At 44.0% G+C, this 24,002-nt stretch overlaps 1 protein-coding gene across 1 annotated transcript; it reads right to left on the reverse strand.

Annotated features, from left to right (window-relative positions):
• Positions 1-752: 752 nt before the first annotated feature.
• On the reverse strand, positions 753-22,287 carry LOC120030566 (transmembrane protein 179B-like). The gene is made up of 5 exons (XM_038975984.1): positions 21,812-22,287; positions 8,960-9,156; positions 6,771-6,908; positions 3,545-3,623; positions 753-1,748 (listed from the first exon to the last, which is right to left on the reverse strand). Exons 1-5 carry the CDS (start codon positions 21,908-21,910, stop codon positions 1,608-1,610), a joined length of 654 nt encoding a protein of 217 aa, XP_038831912.1. The 5' UTR covers positions 21,911-22,287; the 3' UTR covers positions 753-1,607.
• Between the last annotated feature and the right edge of the window lie 1,715 nt (positions 22,288-24,002).

A 24,002-nucleotide genomic window follows, 5' to 3' on the forward strand; every position in this document is an offset into this window, starting at 1 on the left:
CACACACACAGAAAAAGGCTAATGCCACATTTGACAGACTTTTATACAGTCTGGAGTCATGTTCATTTAGTTTTAGGGAGCAGAACCTACAGTAGCTTAGCGATGTAAAGAAACAGCCTGGGAGAGAGCATGTAAACATCTGGCTGGCCTACAGTAGCTTAGCGATGTAAAGAAACAGCCTGGGAGAGAGCATGTAAACATCTGGCTGGCCTACAGTAGCTTAGCGATGTAAAGAAACAGCCTGGGAGAGAGCATGTAAACATCTGGCTGGCCTACAGTAGCTTAGCGATGTAAAGAAACAGCCTGGGAGAGAGCATGTAAACATCTGTCTGGCCTACAGTAGCTTAGCGATGTAAAGAAACAACCTGGGAGAGCATGTAAACATCTGTCTGGCCTACAGTAGCTTAGCGATGTAAAGAAACAGCCTGGGAGAGCATGTAAACATCTGGCTGGCCTACAGTAGCTTAGCGATGTAAAGAAACAGCCTGGGAGAGCATGTAAACATCTGGCTGGCCTACAGTAGCTTAGCGATGTAAAGAAACAGCCTGGGAGAGAGCATGTAAACATCTGGCTGGCCTACAGTAGCTTAGCGATGTAAAGAAACATCTGGCTGGCCTACAGTAGCTTAGCGATGTAAAGAAACAGCATGTAAACATCTGTATGGCCTACAGTAGCCTTTCCCTCATGTTGTAGAGGAGTTAGTCAAACTGGCGTGTCTCTGATGGAAACTACAATAAAAAAAGGGAAGGATATCTGACAAACCAATGCATCTTTATTGGTCAAGATGCTCTGCTCACACCTACTGTTATTGGTCGATAACTGTTTAAGAAACTTCTGTAAAAAAACAAACACCTCATTCAAATCAAAATACACATTTATGCTTTTCAATATTCATAAAAATAAAAAAAAGTACAAATAATTGCAGGCAGAAAGGGAATGAAGTAACAAAATGGTTGCTTAGCTTCTGAGTAGCCAGGAAGGAATCTCAGTGTGTGTTTGCGTAGGACAGTGTGACAATGCCGACTGACTTGGTTTGTCTGTGGTCCTGAGTGGACACACACGGAGAGATATTATCTGAGACAATTGGATGTCCCTGTTAGCCAGTCACACACCTCTCTCCCTGAATACAGGAAGAATGAAAGGACTGCGGATGGAGGAACCACAGAGAAACGTATAAGAGCTTAACAAAGGTAAATGAATTGTTCTCAGTAAAACAGTTTCAAAACAAGGTGAACCCCTACAGTGACACTATGTAATATACTGTATTCCAGTGTAGAACATCTCTGCTTCACTAGGCTGCAGTACTCAGAGGTCCACATACACACCGAGCCCAGGAACAGTAGAAGAAGAACAACTGAGAGAAACCTACACAGCCTCACACACACACACACACACACACACACACACACACACACACACACACACACACACACACACACACACACACACACACACACACACACACACACACACACACACACACACACACACACACACACACACACGGTAAGGTTCATTCATTCTCTTGCAGGTCAGACAGTGAGGAGTGATAGATATGTGTGTTTGTGTGTGAGCGTCAACAGGTCGTACAGCGAGACGGTTATGAGTCACTGCTGCTGGGCCTGGCCTGGGAAAAGACGTTCGGTCTCAGAGGGCGTCATCCTTCTGGAATCTGACCCTTGACCTCTCTGGATCACCACCAGTATGCCAATCAGAATCCAGAAAAAGAAGTTCACCCACACTGCTGTCTGGAGAGAGGAAGGTGGGAGAGAGAGAGAGAAAGGTGGGAGAGAAGCAGAAAGAGGGAGAGAGTAGAAGCAAATAATAGTCTCTGTTAATGAGATCTGACGTCATAACTTTCTGTTAATACTGACCCCAGCCCTGTATAGTCCAGTGTAGAACTGTGTTAATACTGACCCCAGCCCTGTATAGTCCAGTGTAGAACTGTGTTAATAATGACCCCAGCCCTGTACAGTCCAGTGTAGAACTGTGTGTTAATAATGACCCCAGCCCTGTACAGTCCAGTGTAGAACTGTGTGTTAATAATGACCCCAGCCCTGTACAGTCCAGTGTAGAACTGTGTGTTAATAATGACCCCAGCCCTGTATAGTCCAGTGTAGAACTGTGTTAATACTAACCCCAGCCCTGTACAGTCCAGTGTAGAACTGTGTGTTAATGACCCCAGCCCTGTATAGTCCAGTGTAGAACTGTGTTAATACTAACCCCAGCCCTGTATAGTCCAGTGTAGAACTGTGTTAATACTAACCCCAGCCCTGTACAGTCCAGTGTAGAACTGTGTGTTAATAATGACCCCAGCCCTGTATAGTCCAGTGTAGTACTGTGTTAAATGACCCCAGCCCTGTACAGTCCAGTGTAGAACTGTGTGTTAATACTGACCCCAGCCCTGTATAGTCCAGTGTAGAACTGTGTTAATACTAACCCCAGCCCTGTATAGTCCAGTGTAGAACTGTGTGTTAAATGACCCCAGCCCTGTACAGTCCAGTGTAGAACTGTGTGTTAATACTGACCCCAGCCCTGTACAGTCCAGTGTAGAACTGTGTGTTAATAATGACCCCAGCCCTGTACAGTCCAGTGTAGAACTGTGTGTTAATAATGACCCCAGCCCTGTATAGTCCAGTGTAGAACTGTGTTAATACTAACCCCAGCCCTGTACAGTCCAGTGTAGAACTGTGTGTTAATCCTGACCCCAGCCCTGTATAGTCCAGTGTAGTACTGTGTTAATAATGACCCCAGCCCTGTATAGTCCAGTGTAGAACTGTGTTAATAATGACCCCAGCCCTGTACAGTCCAGTGTAGAACTGTGTGTTAATCCTGACCCCAGCCCTGTACAGTCCAGTGTAGAACTGTGTGTTAATACTGACCCCAGCCCTGTATAGAACTGTGTGTTAATAATGACCCCAGCCCTGTACAGTCCAGTGTAGAACTGTGTGTTAATACTGAGCCAGCCCTGTATAGTCCAGTGTAGAACTGTGTGTTAATAATGACCCCAGCCCTGTACAGTCCAGTGTAGAACTGTGTGTTAATACTGACCCCAGCCCTGTACAGTCCAGTGTAGAACTGTGTGTTAATACTGACCCCAGCCCTGTACAGTCCAGTGTAGAACTGTGTTAATACTGACCCCAGCCCTGTACAGTCCAGTGTAGAACTGTGTGTTAATACTGACCCCAGCCCTGTATAGTCCAGTGTAGAGCTGTGTGTTAATACTGACCCCAGGCCTGTACAGTCCAGTGTAGAACTGTGTGTTAATAATGACCCCAGCCCTGTATAGTCCAGTGTAGAACTGTGTGTTAATACTGACCCCAGCCCTGTATAGTCCAGTGTAGAACTGTGTGTTAATACTGACCCCAGCCCTGTATAGTCCAGTGTAGAGCTGTGTGTTAATACTGACCCCAGCCCTGTACAGTCCAGTGTAGAACTGTGTGTTAATAATGACCCCAGCCCTGTATAGTCCAGTGTAGAACTGTGTGTTAATAATGACCCCAGCCCTGTATAGTCCAGTGTAGAACTGTGTGTTAATACTGACCCCTGCGTTGTACAGTCCAGTGTAGAACTGAGTTCCTGTGTAAGGACTGATCCAGGTCCTAGACTGAGCCTGTTCACATCTAGATGGGAGTAAATACAGAATTCAAACATTTTCTAGGGGAATGTTAACAAACTACTACTGCCCACACAATTCAGAAAACATAACATCTAAAGGAAAGAGAGGTCTATATTACCTCAACCACCTGGTACCCCTACATATAGCCTCATTACCACCTGGTACCCCTCCATATAGCCTCATTACCACCTGGTACCCCTCCATATAGCCTCATTACCACCTGGTACCCCTCCATATAGCCTCATTACCACCTGGTACCCCTCCATATAGCCTCATTACCACCTGGTACCCCTCCATATAGCCTCATTACCACCTGGTACCCCTCCATATAGCCTCATTACCACCTGGTACCCCTCCATATAGCCTCATTACCACCTGGTACCCCTCCATATAGCCTCATTACCACCTGGTACCCCTCCATATAGCCTCATTACCACCTGGTACCCCTACATATAGCCTCATTACCACCTGGTACCCCTCCATATAGCCTCATTATAACCTGGTACCCGTACATATAGCCTCATTACCACCTGGTACCCCTACATATAGCCTCATTACCACCTGGTACCCCTCCATATAGCCTCATTACCACCTGGTACCCCTCCATATAGCCTCATTACCACCTGGTACCCCTCCATATAGCCTCATTACCACCTGGTACCCCTCCATATAGCCTCATTACCACCTGGTACCCCTCCATATAGCCTCATTACCACCTGGTACCCCTACATATAACCTCATTACCACCTGGTACCCCTACATATAGCCTCATTACCACCTGGTACCCCTACATATAGCCTCATTACCACCTGGTACCCCTACATATAGCCTCAGTACCACCTGGTACCCCTACATATAACCTCATTACCACCTGGTACCCCTACATATAGCCTCATTACCACCTGGTACCCCTACATATAGCCTCATTACCACCTGGTACCCCTACATATAGCCTCAGTACCACCTGGTACCCCTACATATAACCTCAGTACCACCTGGTACCCCTACATATAACCTCATTACCACCTGGTACCCCTACATATAGCCTCATTACCACCTGGTACCCCTACATATAGCCTCATTACCACCTGGTACCCCTACATATAGCCTCATTACCACCTGGTACCCCTACATATAGCCTCATTACTACCTGGTACCCCTCCATATAGCCTCATTACTACCTGGTACCCCTCCATATAGCCTCATTACCACCTGGTACCCCTCCATATAGCCTCATTACCACCTGGTACCCCTACATATAGCCTCATTACTACCTGGTACCCCTCCATATAACCTCATTACCACCTGGTACCCCTACATATAGCCTCATTACCACCTGGTACCCCTACATATAGCCTCATTACCACCTGGTACCCCTACATATAGCCTCATTACCACCTGGTACCCCTACATATAGCCTCATTACCACCTGGTACCCCTACATATAGCCTCATTACTACCTGGTACCCCTACATATAGCCTCATTACCACCTGGTACCCCTACATATAGCCTCATTACTACCTGGTACCCCTACATATAGCCTCATTACTACCTGGTACCCCTCCATATAGCCTCATTACTACCTGGTACCCCTCCATATAGCCTCAGTACCACCTGGTACCCCTCCATATAGCCTCAGTACCACCTGGTACCCCTACATATAGCCTCAGTACCACCTGGTACCCCTACATATAGCCTCATTACCACCTGGTACCCCTACATATAGCCTCATTACCACCTGGTACCCCTACATATAGCCTCATTACTACCTGGTACCCCTACATATAGCCTCATTACCACCTGGTACCCCTACATATAGCCTCATTACTACCTGGTACCCCTACATATAGCCTCATTACTACCTGGTACCCCTCCATATAGCCTCATTACCACCTGGTACCCCTATTTACAGCCTCATTACCACCTGGTACCCCTCCATATAGCCTCATTACCACCTGGTACCCCTACATATAGCCTCATTACCACCTGGTACCCCTACATATAGCCTCATTACCACCTGGTACCCCTACATATAGCCTCATTACCACCTGGTACCCCTACATATAGCCTCATTACCACCTGGTACCCCTACATATAGCCTCATTACCACCTGGTACCCCTACACATAGCCTCATTACCACCTGGTACCCCTACACATAGCCTCATTACCACCTGGTACCCTTACATATAACCTCATTACCCCCTGGTATCCCTACATATTGACTCAGTACTGCTACTCCTTGTATATAACCTCATTACCACCTGGTACCCCTACATATAGCCTCATTACCACCTGGTACCCCTACATATAGCCTCATTACCACCTGGTACCCCTACATATAGCCTCATTACCACCTGGTACCCCTACATATAGCCTCATTACCACCTGGTACCCCTACATATAGCCTCATTACCACCTGGTACCCCTACATATAGCCTCATTACCACCTGGTACCCCTACATATAGCCTCATTACCACCTGGTACCCCTACATATAACCTCATTACCACCTGGTACCCCTACATATAGCCTCATTACCACCTGGTACCCCTACATATAACCTCATTACCCCCTGGTATCCCTACATATTGACTCAGTACTGCTACTCCTTGTATATAACCTCATTACTACCTGGTACCCCTACATATAGCCTCATTACCATCTGGTACCCCTACATATAACCACCTGGTACCCCTACATATAACCACCTGGTACCCCTACATATAACCACCTGGTACCCCTACATATAACCACCTGGTACCCCTACATATAACCACCTGGTACCCCTACATATAACCACCTGGTACCCCTACATATAACCACCTGGTACCCCTACATATAACCACCTGGTACCCCTACATATAACCACCTGGTACCCCTACATATAACCACCTGGTACCCCTACATATAACCACCTGGTACCCCTACATATAGCCTCATTATTGTTATTTTATTGTGTTACTATTTATTTTTATTTTGCATTGTTGGGATAAAAATTGTACGTAAAATGTTCCCGGTAATGTCTACACCTGTTGTATTCGTTGCATGACAAATAACATTTTGTTGATTTTTTCCGTCTACTTGTACTGGTAGTAGCAGTAACCACAGATTTAACATGAAGAAGGTGTGTATCTAGACGTGTTATGGTACCTGGTGACGTTGGGGACAGCGTGTAGGACAGAGTCACACAGAGAGTCTCTTCCGACCTTCAACACACAGCCCGTCACCAGGAGGAAGAAGAGAAAGACTCCACACACCACCAGGGTCATGTTCAGCCATACACGCTCTCTGGAAACACACACACCGGTCATAAGGTTACATAGACATTGCGGAATGTTGAATTATGGGTAGAATGGTTTCAAAATGTGAACATCTCGGCATGACACACACCCGGTCAGATTCAGTCATACAGTGCCTTCGGGAAGTATTCAGACCCTTTGTCCTTGTGTTACATTACAGCCTTATTCTATAATTGATTCAAATCAGATTTCCCCCCCCCCCCCCCCCCCCCCCCCAATCATCAATCTACACACAATACCCCATAATGACATCACAATACCCCATAATGACATCACAATACCCCATAATGACAAAGCAAAAAACATGTTTAGACATTTTGCAGATGTATTATAAAAAATAACTGAAATATCACATTTACATTTGTATTCAGACTCTTTACTCAGTACTTTGTTGAAACACCTTTGGCAGCGATTACAGCCTTGAGTGTTCTTGGGTATGACGCTACAAGCTTGTCACACCTGTATTTGGGGAGTTTCTCCCCTTCTCTGCAGATCCTCTCAAGCTCTGTCTGGTTGGATGGGGAGCGTCACTGCACAGGTATTTTCAGGTCTCTCCAGAGATGTTTGATCTGGTTCAAGTCCGGGCTCTGGCTGGGCCACTCAAGGACATTCAGAGACTTGTCCCGAAGCCAGGTGAACCTTCGCCCCAGTCTGAGGTCCTGAGCGCTATGGAGCAGGTTTGGAGCAGGTTCATCAAGGATCTCTTTGTACTTTGCTCCGTTCATCTTTCCCTCGATCCTGACTAGTCTCCCAGTCCCTGCCGATGAAAAACATCCCAACAGCATAAGCTTCACCGCAGTGATGGTGCCAGGTCTCCTCCAGACATGAAGCTTGGCATTCAGGCCAAATAGTTCAATCTTGGTTTCATCAGAACAGAGAATCTTGTTTCTCATGTTCTGAGAGTCCTTTAGGTGCCTTTTGACAAACTCCAAGCTGGCTGTCATGTGCCTTTTACTGAGGAGTGGCTTCCGTCTGGCCACTCGACCATAAAGGCCTGATTGGTGGAGTGCAGCAGAGATGGTTGTCCTTCTGGAAGGTTCTCTCATCTCCACAGAGGAACTCTGGAGTCTGTCAAAGCGACCATCAGGTCCTTGGTCACCTCCCTGACCAAGGCCCTTCTCCCCCGATTGCTGGGCGGCCAGCTCTAGGAAGAATCTTGGTGGTTCCAAACGTCTTCCATTTAAGAATGATGGAGGCCACTGTGTTCTTGGGGAACTTCAATTCTGCAGACATTTTTGTACCCTTCCCCAGATCTGTGCCTCGACACAATCCTGTCTCTGAGCTCTACGGACAATTCCTTCGACCTCATGGCTTGGTTTTTGCTCTGACATGCACTGTCAACTGTGGGACCTTATATAGACAGGTGTGTGCCTTTCCAAATCATGTCCAATTTAATTTACCACAGGTGGACTCCAATCAAGTTGTAGAAACATCTCAAGGATGATCAATGGAAACAGGATGGACCTGAGCTCAATTTCGAGTCTCATAGCAAAGGGTCTGAATACTTATGTAAATAAGGTCTGTTTTATTTGCCATAAATTTGCTAAAATTTCAAACAATCTGTTTTCGCTTTGTTATTATGGGGTATTGTGTGTAGATTGATGAGGATGTTTTATTTATTTAATCCATTTTACAATGAGGCTGTAACGTAACAAAATGTGGAAAAAGCCAAAGGGTCTGAACACTTTCCTGAAGGAGCAGGATGTCATGAGGTTAAGTTAAATTGATGGTTTTTACAAAGTCTCGGCATGACACACACACTCAGAAAGTCTCATAGGACATACAGTAAGTTGTGTCACACCCATCAACCATACGTACACACACACACACAACCCCTCCCCCCCGACACACACACACAACCCCTCCCCCCTGACACACACACACAAACCCCCCTTCCCCCATACACACTCACCTGTTAACTCCTCCATCCAGGCAGCATGTATATATCCAGTACAGGGATATAGAGAAACACTCACCTGTTAACCCCTCCATCCAGGCAGCATGTATATATCCAGTACAGGGATATAGAGAAACACTCACCTGTTAACTCCTCCATCCAGGCAGCATGTATATATCCAGTACAGGGATATAGAGAAACAGAACACTGCTACACAGACTGAGATAGCAGAGACAAAGTAACAGAGAGAAGGAGAACTGGAGGTCTGGACCAATATGGAGTCTGATGATGAGTTGTGGGTCACTGTTCCATACAGCATACAGAGCCCCCCGAAACTACCCTGGAGAGAGAGAGCATCAGTTAAGTTCATTAGTAGTCTACCTACATAGCTGTGAAACTACCCTGGAGAGAGAGAGCATCAGTTAAGTTCATTAGTAGTCTACCTACATAGCTGTGAAACTACCCTGGAGAGAGAGAGCATCAGTTAAGTTCATTAGTAGTCTACCTACATAGCTGTGAAACTACCCTGGAGAGAGAGAGCATCAGTTAAGTACATTAGTAGTCTACCTACATAGCTGTGAAACTACCCTGGAGAGAGAGAGCATCAGTTAAGTACATTAGTAGTCTACCTACATAGCTGTGAAACTACCCTGGAGAGAGAGAGCATCAGTTAAGTACATTAGTAGTCTACCTACATAGCTGTGAAACTACCCTGGAGAGAGAGAGCATCAGTTAAGTACATTAGTAGTCTACCTACATAGCTGTGAAACTACCCTGGAGAGAGAGAGCATCAGTTAAGTTCATTAGTAGTCTACCTACATAGCTGTGGAACTACCCTGGAGAGAGAGAGCATCAGTTAAGTACATTAGTAGTCTACCTACATAGCTGTGAAACTACCCTGTAGAGAGAGCATCAGTTAAGTACATTAGTAGTCTACCTACATAGCTGTGAAACTACCCTGGAGAGAGAGAGCATCAGTTAAGTACATTAGTAGTCTACCTACATAGCTGTGAGTGAGACTAACAAACAGGTCCCCCCCGGCCAGTAATTCGACCATGATAATGAGTTTAGATAACTTAGCCATATCATGTGTGTTAGCTGACATGGCTAATTGACTGACATAACACTGCTGATGCACAAACAACATGTCATAATTGCACATTGTGTATTTTACTATTCTAACTGACTTCCCCCCCAAAAAATTACACTGCAACAAAGTCAGAATTGGCAAAAATAAAATGTTTTCTGGTCTTAGGCATACAATTAGCAGTGTGGTTAAAGACATTTACTAATATATATATATATATATACACAATTTATTTTTATTTTTTTACATGTACAATTTTTTGTTGTTGAATTTCCTGACCACATGCAGGTTTTGCATCTCTTTTAGAAACAGGCCATCTACATTTCCTGGTTGTAAGCAAACCACAATATCCAGAGTTCATAGCGACTTCAGGATGTAGTACCGCCCCCTGTCGAGGTGGATCCATTTGAGAATGGGTGTCAACAGGTAGCTAACGTTACTCACTGGACCAGCCACTCATTCCTAGAACATCAGCTTGTGAATAACCATTTATTTTTGTGTAAACAACTGTTAAGTTTAGTCATGGCGTGGTGCTCAGTACCTGGATGTACAAACTACACGCAAGCACAGTCATGTCATCAATTACCTCATCCAGAAGTTGAGAAGAGGTACGGACGTAGCTAATTTAGCGAACTAGCTAACTACCGCAGAGGCTAATGTGACTGGCCTGTGTTCTAATCCCATCAACATCAAGCCTCCATTCTACTAAACTACACTGTAGCAGTAACAGATCCATACAGCTATAGAGCCTCCATTCTACTAAACTACACTAACAGTTACAGATCCATACAGCTATAGGAGCCTCCATCCTACTAAACTACACTGTAGCAGTAACAGATCCATACAGCTATAGAGCCTCCATCCTACTAAACTACACTGTAGTAGTTACAGATCCATAAAGCTATAGAGCCTCCATCCTACTAAACTACACTGTAGTAGTTACAGATCCATACAGCTATAGAGCCTCCATCCTACTAAACTACACTGTAGCAGTTACAGATCCATACAGCTATAGAGCCTTCATCCTACTAAATTGTAGCAGTTACAGATCCATACAGCTATAGGAGCCTCCATCCTACTAAACTGTAGCAGTAACAGATCCATACAGCTATAGAGCCTCCATCCTACTAAACTACACTGTAGCAGTTACAGATCCATACAGCTATGGAGCCTCCATCCTACTAAACTACACTGTAGCAGTTACAGATCCATACAGCTATAGAGCCTCCATCCTACTAAACTACACTGTAGTAGTTACAGATCCATACAGCTATGGGGCCTCCATCCTACTAAACTACACTGTAGTAGTTACAGATCCATACAGCTATAGAGCCTCCATCCTACTAAACTACACTGTAGTAGTTACAGATCCATACAGCTATAGAGCCTCCATCCTACTAAACTACACTGTAGCAGTTAGATCCATACAGCTATAGGAGCCTCCATCCTACTAAACTACACTGTAGCAGTTACAGATCCATACAGCTATAGAGCCTCCATCCTACTAAACTGTTGCAGTAACAGATCCATACAGCTATAGAGCCTCCATCCTACTAAACTGTAGTAGTTACAGATCCATACAGCTATAGAGCCTCCATCCTACTAAACTGTAGTAGTTACAGATCCATACAGCTATAGAGCCTCCATCCTACTAAACTACACTGTAGCAGTTACAGATCCATACAGCTATGGAGCCTCCATCCTACTAAACTACACTGTAGCAGTTACAGATCCATACAGCTATAGAGCCTCCATCCTACTAAACTACACTGTAGTAGTTACAGATCCATACAGCTATGGGGCCTCCATCCTACTAAACTACACTGTAGTAGTTACAGATCCATACAGCTATAGAGCCTCCATCCTACTAAACTACACTGTAGTAGTTACAGATCCATACAGCTATAGAGCCTCCATCCTACTAAACTACACTGTAGCAGTTAGATCCATACAGCTATAGGAGCCTCCATCCTACTAAATTGTAGCAGTTACAGATCCATACAGCTATAGGAGCCTCCATCCTACTAAACTACACTGTAGCAGTTACAGATCCATACAGCTATAGAGCCCCCATCCTACTAAACTGTAGCAGTAACAGATCCATACAGCTATAGGAGCCTCCATCCTACTAAACTACACTGTAGCAGTTACAGATCCATACAGCTATAGAGCCTCCATCCTACTAAACTACACTGTAGCAGTTACAGATCCATACAGCTATAGAGCCTCCATTCTACTACACTGTAGCAGTTACAGATCCATACAGCTATAGAGCCTCCATCCTACTAAACTGTAGCAGTTACAGATCCATACAGCTATAGAGCCTCCATCCTACTAAACTACACTGTAGCAGTTACAGATCCATACAGCTATAGAGCCCCCATCCTACTAAACTGTAGCAGTAACAGATCCATACAGCTATAGGAGCCTCCATCCTACTAAACTACACTGTAGCAGTTACAGATCCATACAGCTATAGAGCCTCCATCCTACTAAACTACACTGTAGCAGTTACAGATCCATACAGCTATAGAGCCTCCATTCTACTACACTGTAGCAGTTACAGATCCATACAGCTATAGAGCCTCCATCCTACTAAACTGTAGCAGTTACAGATCCATACAGCTATAGAGCCTCCATCCTACTAAACTACACTGTAGCAGTAACAGATCCATACAGCTATAGAGCCTCCATCCTACTAAACTACACTGTAGCAGTTACAGATCCATACAGCTATGGAGCCTCCATCCTACTAAACTACACTGTAGCAGTTACAGATCCATACAGCTATAGAGCCTCCATCCTACTAAACTACACTGTAGCAGTTACAGATCCATACAGCTATGGAGCCTCCATCCTACTAAACTACACTGTAGCAGTTACAGATCCATACAGCTATAGAGCCTCCATCCTACTAAACTGTAGCAGTTACAGATCCATACAGCTATAGAGCCTCCATCCTACTAAACTGTAGTAGTTACAGATCCATACAGCTATAGAGCCTCCATCCTACTAAACTACACTGTAGCAGTTACAGATCCATACAGCTATAGAGCCTCCATCCTACTAAACTACACTGTAGCAGTTACAGATCCATACAGCTATAGGAGCCTCCATCCTACTAAACTGTAGCAGTTACAGATCCATACAGCTATAGAGCCTCCATCCTACTAAACTACACTGTAGCAGTTACAGATCCATACAGCTATAGAGCCTCCATCCTACTAAACTGTAGCAGTTACAGATCCATACAGCTATAGGAGCCTCCATCCTACTAAACTACACTGTAGCAGTTACAGATCCATACAGCTATAGAGCCTCCATCCTACTAAACTACACTGTAGCAGTTACAGATCCATACAGCTATAGAGCCTCCATTCTACTACACTGTAGCAGTAACAGATCCATACAGCTATAGAGCCTCCATCCTACTAAACTACACTGTAGCAGTTACAGATCCATACAGCTATAGAGCCGCCATCCTACTAAACTACACTGTAGCAGTAACAGATCCATACAGCTATAGAGCCTCCATCCTACTAAACTACACTGTAGCAGTAACAGATCCATACAGCTATAGAGCCTCCATCCTACTAAACTACACTGTAGCAGTTACAGATCCATACAGCTATAGAGCCTCCATCCTACTAAACTACACTGTAGCAGTTACAGATCCATACAGCTATAGAGCCTCCATTCTACTACACTGTAGCAGTTACAGATCCATACAGCTATAGAGCCTCCATCCTACTAAACTGTAGCAGTTACAGATCCATACAGCTATAGAGCCTCCATCCTACTAAACTACACTGTAGCAGTTACAGATCCATACAGCTATAGAGCCCCCATCCTACTAAACTGTAGCAGTAACAGATCCATACAGCTATAGGAGCCTCCATCCTACTAAACTACACTGTAGCAGTTACAGATCCATACAGCTATAGAGCCTCCATCCTACTAAACTACACTGTAGCAGTTACAGATCCATACAGCTATGGAGCCTCCATCCTACTAAACTACACTGTAGCAGTTACAGATCCATACAGCTATAGAGCCTCCATCCTACTAAACTGTAGCAGTTACAGATCCATACAGCTATAGAGCCTCCATCCTACTAAACTGTAGCAGTTACAGATCCATACAGCTATAGAGCCTCCATCCTACTAAACTGTAGTAGTTACAGATCCATACAGCTATAGAGCCTCCATCCTACTAAACTACACTGTAGCAGTTACAGATCCATACAGCTATAGAGCCTCCATCCTACTAAACTACACTGTAGCAGTTACAGATCCATACAGCTATAGGAGCCTCCATCCTACTAAACTGTAGCAGTTACAGATCCATACAGCTATAGAGCCTCCATCCTACTAAACTACACTGTAGCAGTTACAGATCCATACAGCTATAGAGCCTCCATCCTACTAAACTGTAGCAGTTACAGATCCATACAGCTATAGGAGCCTCCATCCTACTAAACTACACTGTAGCAGTTACAGATCCATACAGCTATAGAGCCTCCATCCTACTAAACTGTAGCAGTAACAGATCCATACAGCTATAGGAGCCTCCATCCTACTAAACTACACTGTAGCAGTTACAGATCCATACAGCTATAGAGCCTCCATCCTACTAAACTACACTGTAGCAGTTACAGATCCATACAGCTATAGAGCCTCCATTCTACTACACTGTAGCAGTAACAGATCCATACAGCTATAGAGCCTCCATCCTACTAAACTACACTGTAGCAGTTACAGATCCATACAGCTATAGAGCCGCCATCCTACTAAACTACACTGTAGCAGTAACAGATCCATACAGCTATAGAGCCTCCATCCTACTAAACTACACTGTAGCAGTAACAGATCCATACAGCCTCCATCCTACTAAACTACACTGTAGCAGTTACAGATCCATACAGCTATAGAGCCTCCATCCTACTAAACTACACTGTAGCAGTTACAGATCCATACAGCTATGGAGCCTCCATCCTACTAAACTACACTGTAGCAGTTACAGATCCATACAGCTATAGAGCCTCCATCCTACTAAACTGTAGCAGTTACAGATCCATACAGCTATAGGAGCCTCCATCCTACTAAACTGTAGCAGTTACAGATCCATACAGCTATAGAGCCTCCATCCTACTAAACTACACTGTAGCAGTTACAGATCCATACAGCTATAGAGCCTCCATCCTACTAAACTACACTGTAGTAGTTACAGATCCATACAGCTATAGAGCCTTCATCCTACTAAATTGTAGCAGTTACAGATCCATACAGCTATAGAGCCTTCATCCTACTAAACTGTTGCAGTTACAGATCCATACAGCTATAGGAGCCTCCATCCTACTAAACTGTAGCAGTAACAGATCCATACAGCTATAGAGCCTCCATCCTACTAAACTACACTGTAGCAGTAACAGATCCATACAGCTATAGAGCCTCCATCCTACTAAACTGTAGCAGTTACAGATCCATACAGCTATAGAGCCTCCATCCTACTAAACTACACTGTAGCAGTTACAGATCCATACAGCTATAGAGCCTCCATCCTACTAAACTACACTGTAGCAGTTACAGATCCATACAGCTATAGAGCCTCCATTCTACTAAACTACACTGTAGCAGTAACAGATCCATACAGCTATAGAGCCTCCATTCTACTAAACTACACTAACAGTTACAGATCCATACAGCTATAGGAGCCTCCATCCTACTAAACTGTAGCAGTAACAGATCCATACAGCTATAGAGCCTCCATCCTACTAAACTACACTGTAGCAGTAACAGATCCATACAGCTATAGAGCCTCCATCATACTAAACTACACTGTAGCAGTTACAGATCCATACAGCTATGGAGCCTCCATCCTACTAAACTACACTGTAGCAGTAACAGATCCATACAGCTATAGAGCCTCCATCCTACTAAACTACACTGTAGCAGTTACAGATCCATACAGCTATAGAGCCTCCATCCTACTAAACTACACTGTAGCAGTTACCGATCCATACAGCTATAGAGCCTCCATCCTACTAAACTACACTGTAGCAGTAACAGATCCATACAGCTATAGAGCCTCCATCCTACTAAACTGTAGCAGTAACAGATCCATACAGCTATAGAGCCTCCATCCTACTAAACTGTTGCAGTAGCAGATCCATACAGCTATAGAGCCTCCATCCTACTAAACTACACTGTTGCAGTAACAGATCCATACAGCTATAGAGCCTCCATCCTACTAAACTGTAGCAGTTACAGATCCATACAGCTATAGGAGCCTCCATCCTACTAAACTAAGTGTGTATTGATGGGGGCAAAGTAGTAAAATGTTGGTTAATCACTGACTGACGTTTGTCCTAGAGACTCATCCTGCTGACCTTGACACCAGCTTTAGGTAGTACAGATCCTGTAGACCCATTGGATGAACGCTTTCAGCTGGGAACAAGCTCAACAACATCTGACTCAGAAGAGGAAAAGACTGCAGGGGGCTGGCAAGAGCCAAAGTGTCTAGACTAAGAGTCCAATGTCATGGAGCGCATGAAGTTCTGCCAGACCAGCAGCCATTGGCCAGCAGCCACAGACCAGCAGCCATTGGCCAACAAGATGAGGTTCACCAGCTGAAGAACATTCTGGAACCAACAAAACATCCATACTCAGACTGATGTAGTATAATATAGTGTCTAGTATGCTCAAAACTGCAAAAATGTCTAGATATTGCTAGCTGTTGTACATATGTATATAACGTGTTTGATCAAATGTTTTATATAATATATATATATATATATTATAATTTTTTACAAATGTACTGACAAGTGACTAAATGATTCCAGCTGCATCAGAAACCAATAAACTGTTGACTTCAACTTCTGGATCAAATCATTTCAGATATTCATGAAATGTCTTTTGTAGCAGCTAGTTACACTCTTACTGCGCAAAACAAATTGTTTAAACTTTACATTTGTTGAAAATAAACTTGTTTCAATAAAAACAGAAGATTAGTCTGTCAATATAGCAAATAAGTAGACATGGCTTGTACTCATGACAAATGTTTATTTGCTCTGGAAACCGAGGTGAGTTTACACCTGGACAAAAGGAACACCTATGTGAGAATACTATTCATCGACTACAGCTCAGCGTTCAACACCATAGTGACCTCAAAGCTTATCACTGAGCTAAGGACCCTGGGACTAAACACCACCCTCTGCAACTGGATCCTGGACTTCCTGACGGGCCGCCCCCAGGTGGAAAGGGTAGGTAACAACACATGACCGACAACAACGAGACAGCCTATAGGGAGGAGGTAAGAGACCTAGCCGTGTGGTGCCAGGACAACAACCTCTCCCTCAACGTGATCAAGACAAAGGAGATGATTGTGGACTACAGGAAAAGGAGGACCGAGCACGCCCCCATTCCCATCAACGGGGCTGCAGTGGAGCAGGTTGAGAGCTTCAAGTTCCTTGGCGTCCACATCCCCAACAAACTAACATGTTCCAAGCACACCAAGACAGTCGTGAAGAGGGCACGACAAAACCTATTCCCCCTCTGGAGACTGAAAAGATTTGGCATGGGCCCTCAGATGCTCAAAAAGGTTCTACAGCTGCACCATCGTGACTGGTTGCATCCCTGCCTGGTATGGCAACTGCTCGGCCTCCAACCGCAAGGCACTACAGAGGGTAGACTCCAGCCACCCTAGTCATAAACTGTTCTCTCTGCTACCGCATGACAAGCGGTACCGGAGCACCAAGTCTAGGTCCAAGAGGCTTCTAAACAGCTTCTACACCCCCAAGCCATAAGACTCCTGAACATCTAGTCAAATTGCTACCTAGAATATTCGCATTGTCCCCCCCCCCCCCGCCCTCTTTACACCACTGCTACTCTCTGTTGTCATCTATGCATAGTCACTTTAATAACTCTACCTACATGTACATACTACCTCAACTAGAGGTCGGCCGATTAATTAGGACCGATTTCAAGTTTTCATAACAATCGGTAATCGGCATTTTTGGACACTGATTATGGCCGATTACATTGCACTACACGAGGAGACTGTGTGGCAGGCTGACTACCTGTTATGCGAGTGCAGCAAGGAGCCAAGGTAAGGTGCTAAGGTAAGGTGCTAGCTAGCATTAAACTGATCTTATAAAAAACAATCAATCTTAACATAATCACTAGTTAACTACACATGGTTGATGATATTACTAGTTTATCTAGCTTGTCCTGCATTGCATATAATCGATGCGGTGCCTGTTAATTTATCATTGAATCTCAGCCTACTTCGCCAAACATATGATTTAACAAGCGCATTCGTGAAAAAAGCACTGTCGTTGCACCAACGTACCTAACCATAAACATCAACGCCTTTCTTAAAATCAATACACAAGTATATCTTTTTAAACCTGCATATTTAGTTAATATTGCCTGCTAACATGAATTTATTTTAACTAGGGAAATTGTGTTACTTCTCTTGCGTTCTGTGCAACAGAGTCAGGGTATATGAAACAGTTTGGGCCGCCTGGCTTGTGGCGAACTGTGAAGATAATAGATTTTTTACCTTTATTTAACTAGGCAACTCAGTTAAGAACAAATTCTTATTTTCAATGACGGCCTAGGAACAGTGGGTTAACTGCCTGTTCAGGGGCAGAACGACAGATTTGTACCTTGTCAGCTCGGTGATTTGAACTTGCAACCTTTCGGTTACTAGTCCAACACTAACGACTAGGCTACCCTGCCACCCCTAACAAAGACAGCCAACTTCACCAAACGGGGGATGATTTAACAAAAGCTCATTTGCGAAAAAAGCATAATCGTTGCACGAATGTCACTAACCATAAACATCAATGCCTTTCTTAAAATCAATACACAGAAGTATATATTTTTAAACCTGCATATTTAGTTAAAAGAAATTCATGTTAGCAGGCAATTTTAAACTAGGGAATTTGTGCCACATCTCTTGCGTTCATTGCACGCAGAGTGAGGGTATATGCAACAGTTTGGGCCGCCTGGCTCTTTGCGAACTAATTTGCCCGAATTTTACAAAATTATGACATAACATTGAAGGTTGTGCAATGTAACAGGAATATTTTGACTTACGGATGCTACCCGTTAGATAAAATACGGAACGGTTCTGTATTTCACTGAAAGAATAAACGTTTTGTTTTCGAAATGATAGTTTCCGGATTTGACCATATTAATGACCTAAGGCTCATATTTCTGTGTGTTATTATATTATAATTAAGTCTATGATTTGATATTTGATAGAGCAGTCTGACTGAGCGGTGGTAGGCAGCAGCAGGCTCGTAAACATTCATTCAAACAGCACTTTCTTGCGTTTTGCCAGCAGCTCTTCGCAATGCTTCAAGCATTGAGCTGTTTATGACTTCAAGCCTATCAACTCCTGAGATTAGGCTGGTGTAGCCGATGTGAAATGGCTAGCTAGTTAGCGGTGTGCACGCTAATAGCGTTTCAAACGTCACTCGCTCTGAGACTTGGAGTAGTTGTTCCCCTTGCTCTGCATGGGTAACGATGCTTCGAGGGTGGCTGTTGTCGATGTGTTCCTTGTTTGAGCCCAGGTAGGAGCGAGGAGGAATGGAAGCTATACTGTTACACTGGCAATACTAAAGTGCCTATAAGAACATCCAATAGTCAAAGGTTTATGAAATACAAATGGTATAGAGAGAAATAGTCCTATAATTCCTATAATAACCTCAACCTAAAACTTCTTACCTGGGAATATTGAAGACTCATGTTAAAAGGAACCACCAGCTTTCATATGTTCTCATGTTCTGAGCAAGGAACTTAAACGTTAGCTTTCTTACATGGCACATATTGCACTTTTACTTTCTTCTCCAACACTGTGATTTTGCATTATTTAAACCAAATTGAACATGTTTCATTACTTATTTGAGGCTAAATTTGATTGATATTAAGCTAAAATAAAAGTGTTCATTCAGTATTGTTGTAATTGTCATTATTACAAGTAAATAAATACATTTTTATTTATTTTTTATTTTTTAAGAAATCGGTATCGGCTTTTTTTGGTCCTCCTATAATCGGTATCGGTCGACCTCTAACCGGTGCCCCCGCACATCGACTAACCGGTGCCCCCGCACATCGACTAACCGGTGCCCCCGCACATCGACTAACCGGTGCCCCCGCACATCGACTAACCGGTGCCCCCGCACATCGACTAACCGGTGCCCCCGCACATCGACTAACCGGTGCCCCCGCACATCGACTAACCGGTGCCCCCGCACATCGACTAACCGGTGCCCCCGCACATCGACTCTGTACCGGCACCCCCCTGTATATAGTCTCGCTATTGTTATTTTACTGCTGCTCTTTAATTCCTTGATACTTTTCTCTCTAATTCATATTTTTTTTTAAACTGCATTGTTGGTTAGGGGCTTGTAAAGTAAGCATTTCACTGTAAGGTCAACACCTGTTGTATTCGGCGCATGTGACTAATACAATATGATACGCTCATCACTCCTAAACGGCCGAAAAAGCTCTCATCACTTATGATTATGTAGGGAAACTGGAAAAACACCCCAAATACAGTCTAACGGTTTAGTTTCGCTTTAAGGTTAGGTTTAAATCTCATTTTAAGAAGTGCAATTCCCACCTCTTTTTGTTCCTCTTTTCTTTACATACACAATCCTGTGATCAATATGATAATTTCTCTCTCTTTTTTGGTGGCAGCCTATGGGTACATGTGGTATAAACTAAGTGTACAGTGACATGAATATTGTACCTGTAACAACCCACCCGCCCCCCCAAAAAAGACAAAGCAAATACCTTTTTTAGAAATGGACGGGTTTGTGAATATATGTAACAGTTTAACTTTACGTCGTCCCCTCGCCCCGACACGGGCGCGAACCAGGGACCCTCTGCACACATCAACAACGGTCACCCACGAAACATCGTTACCCATCGCTCCACAAAAGCCGCGGCCCTTGCAGAGCAAGGTGCAACACTACTTCTAGGTTTCAGAGCAAGTGACGTAACTGATTGAAACGCTATTAACGCGTACCCGCTAACTAGCTAGCCATTTCACATCCGTTACATATAGAAGCTTGTGACGACTCAGTCACAATCTTTAGCTACACTTCCTGGTCTGTTAAAGTAGGCCTAGGTTAGGAATAGGTCAAACTGTGAAAGTAGCCTAGTTTGTGAGAGAGACGTCAACTGTATTGTCGGGTAAACTTTGTGAATTGTCCGTTTAACTTGAACTAATAATCACCATATTGGTCTTGTTTGGTCGAATGAACACTGAGTCACAAGTGTTTTCCTGTACTTTATGAGCGTCACTATTTTGGCGGAAAAAATTTAACAGTCATTAGACAAGTCTGGACAGTTTCATGCCGTTTCATTTCTCACTCTCTCAACCTGCCATTGTAGAGAACAAACTGTACTTTCACTTTGTTTTCGTAGTTAGTGTGATTTAACCCAATGATTATTAACCCTAAAAACACGAAAAAGTTACGACTGGAAGTGACGTTTTCACAGCAGGTTAAGAGAATTAACGCAGCAGGTTAAGAGAATTAAATTATGGTTAGGGAAAACGCTCTCCTAACATTCAACGAAAAAAATCACTTCCGGTCGTAGCTGTATCGAAGTAGCGTGTTTTTTTGGGAGCCCCTTGTCAAACTGTAACTATCTGGGTTAAGGCTTTTAGGAAGTTAAGGAAAACCTCCATATTCTACAACAGGTATTTTCTGCTGCGATAATAAAAGTTAGCTACTATGTACAGACGCTCCATAAGACATAGTTAGGCCTAACATTCCCCCAGTGAAATTATTTTGCCCATCAGGTGATTCCAATAAAGAAATGTCGACTTGGAAAGTCAATCAAAGCTAAACTTGTGCAACTGCGACATAAAGTTATAACTTTATTCTTACCTGTACGATAGTGAGAGAAGATGCCGCGACTATCCCACACACGAAAGAACTGGCGTATAAACCCATCTCAAGGAGAAGTAACCACGGTATCACCATCATGGTGCCTCTGTTCAAGCCCTCTCTCACCGCTGTCTACCGGACCGCGTGACAGCCAGCAGTTGTTTTTACGTTTTTCAGTTGACGCGACGACGTCACAGCACCAATCTGCCTTGCTGTGGCACAGCTGCAGTCCCCGACGTAGCGTTTTCCGTCCCTTCTCCCACGCCGCACACCCCTCCCCTTGTGCTTCTCTGCCTGCGCGCTGTTGCTGTAACTTCCGTTGCACAGACAGCTTCTCCAACTCTCGTTTGCGGCAGAATGTTTGTGGAAAAACTCACTAAATGCTATCAAAACCATAGAAACTCTCGGACAGTTGGCAAAACTCCCAAATGGCAACCTGAACAGTAGCTGCTAACCTCTTTTACCAACAAAAGTCGCTGGAGGGAAACTCTGAAAACTCGCTAAATATACAACACTGACTAACAAGACGTAGCGGGGACGCGCTCCAACCGTTTATACCCGCGTTCTGTAACTGGCTCGGAAGCGCGCATTCGATACAGTTGAGACATTTCCACTACAAACTAAAATATTATCTGGAGCAAATGTTTTTGACCTGCCCTGCCCTGGTGTGAATAATTTAAAAATTGTGGTGGTTGCTGTATTTCTACAGGTGCAATATGTGGGGTGGGGGTGGGGGCTCGGTCGGGACAGAGCTAGAGAGAGCATCAGCCTGGTATACCAGCCTACAGTAGCAGCTAATGTGGTGTTCAATGTAGGACTACAGTCCATGAGACTTTTGAAAAATAACATGTAGGGCTTGACATTAACCTGTCTATCCACTTCTGCTTCAGACAAGGAGGTGACTGAACCTGGTGTTGTGTTGTTTGATGCAAGACAATTGCAAGACACTTTACAAAATAACATGCATTATTATTCCCATACCATTATTACAGAGAATCAGACCAATTATGCTCCGCTCTGCCTATTGGCTACTTAGCTTATTCAAGCTTGTCTAATACAACACTGCCCCTTTAAGACAAAAAAATATCTTTACCTGACTGGCTTTTCAAAGATGTCTAGAAATGTATACATGTTGTGCCCTTGTAGGAAGCAGTCACTCCCCTATTGTTGACTACAAATGATCTATAACTGGGCTAATAACTCACTAACTGGCAAAGGATATGAACACAATGTGCACACGTGACTACTGTACATGCAGGTCCCGTCTTCCTGGTGATGGCAAAACTCAATGTCGAACCACATTATTTCTGCCTCGTGTACAAATTAAATGTTGTTACACCTATGAACAGAGAAAGTGAAATATTCCCTCGATATTACAAAAGACCCAGGCCGCTAATAATAACAACAACGACGTAGTAATTACTGCTGCTTGTTGTAGAGGTGAGTGTAAAGAGAAAGAACACGTATTTTATGGTTTATAAAAGTGTTGAATACAAAGTGTTGACAGTGCTGAGTATGAACTTAAACATAAACTCACTCTTGAAAACAGCAGCTTTTTGCTGTATTCGTTGACAGTCTCTCTCTAGTCGTGGTTTTAAACGTTTTGAAATCTCACAGTATCAACTTTGCTGTAGCTTTCTTTTTATGTCGTGCTACGTTACCGCAGACACCGCCATCTGAGCCATCCGATTAGCAAGCGGTACCAAAAGTGGATTTGATTTGCTCTCTGGGCCCGCCTGGGAGGCAGCGCTTGTTCCTTCAGAAACATAAAACGGTTCAAAATGGCAAAAGTTCGCCTACCCAGAGCCCAAGGCAGGTGAATCGGGTGCACCTACTGTCAACAGCCCTAGACAAATAAAACACAAATATGAACAAAATACTTTTGCCATTGTTTTTTTTACAGACATTTTTGGCGATGGACTGGGAATGCCTTGGAGGTCGAACAGTTGGATGAAATCGACCGGCTGGTTGGTGACCACTGCTCTAGAAAGTTGAGTGAAGTTTAATCTGCTGTTTCTCTCTGTGGGCTGATATTTCTCCAAGGCAGTCTCGGTGAGCTGCTCGACAGTCTCGGGGCTACTGCGGGCACAGAGGGAACATTGGTCACGGGTTGAGCTGATTTAAAACAACCTGTCATCGGAGTAGGCCTAGATTCAATCAGATCAATTAACCAGGAATAGCAGACACCTGC

Source organism: Salvelinus namaycush, chromosome 36 (assembly GCF_016432855.1).
Source record: "Salvelinus namaycush isolate Seneca chromosome 36, SaNama_1.0, whole genome shotgun sequence".
Classification (NCBI taxonomy): Eukaryota; Metazoa; Chordata; class Actinopteri; order Salmoniformes; family Salmonidae; genus Salvelinus; species Salvelinus namaycush.

Excerpts from the sequence above, each read along its gene's own strand:
- LOC120030566 (XM_038975984.1), bottom strand. The coding sequence starts at position 21,910 with ATGATGGTGATACCGTGGTTACTTCTCCTTGAGATGGGTTTATACGCC. Across the intron at positions 3,624-6,770 it reads GCTGTCCCCAACGTCACCAG|ATGTGAACAGGCTCAGTCTA; the intron begins GTACCATAACAC and ends ACTCCCATCTAG. Across the intron at positions 1,749-3,544 it reads CTGGACTGTACAACGCAGGG|ACAGCAGTGTGGGTGAACTT; the intron begins GTCAGTATTAAC and ends TCCTCTCTCCAG.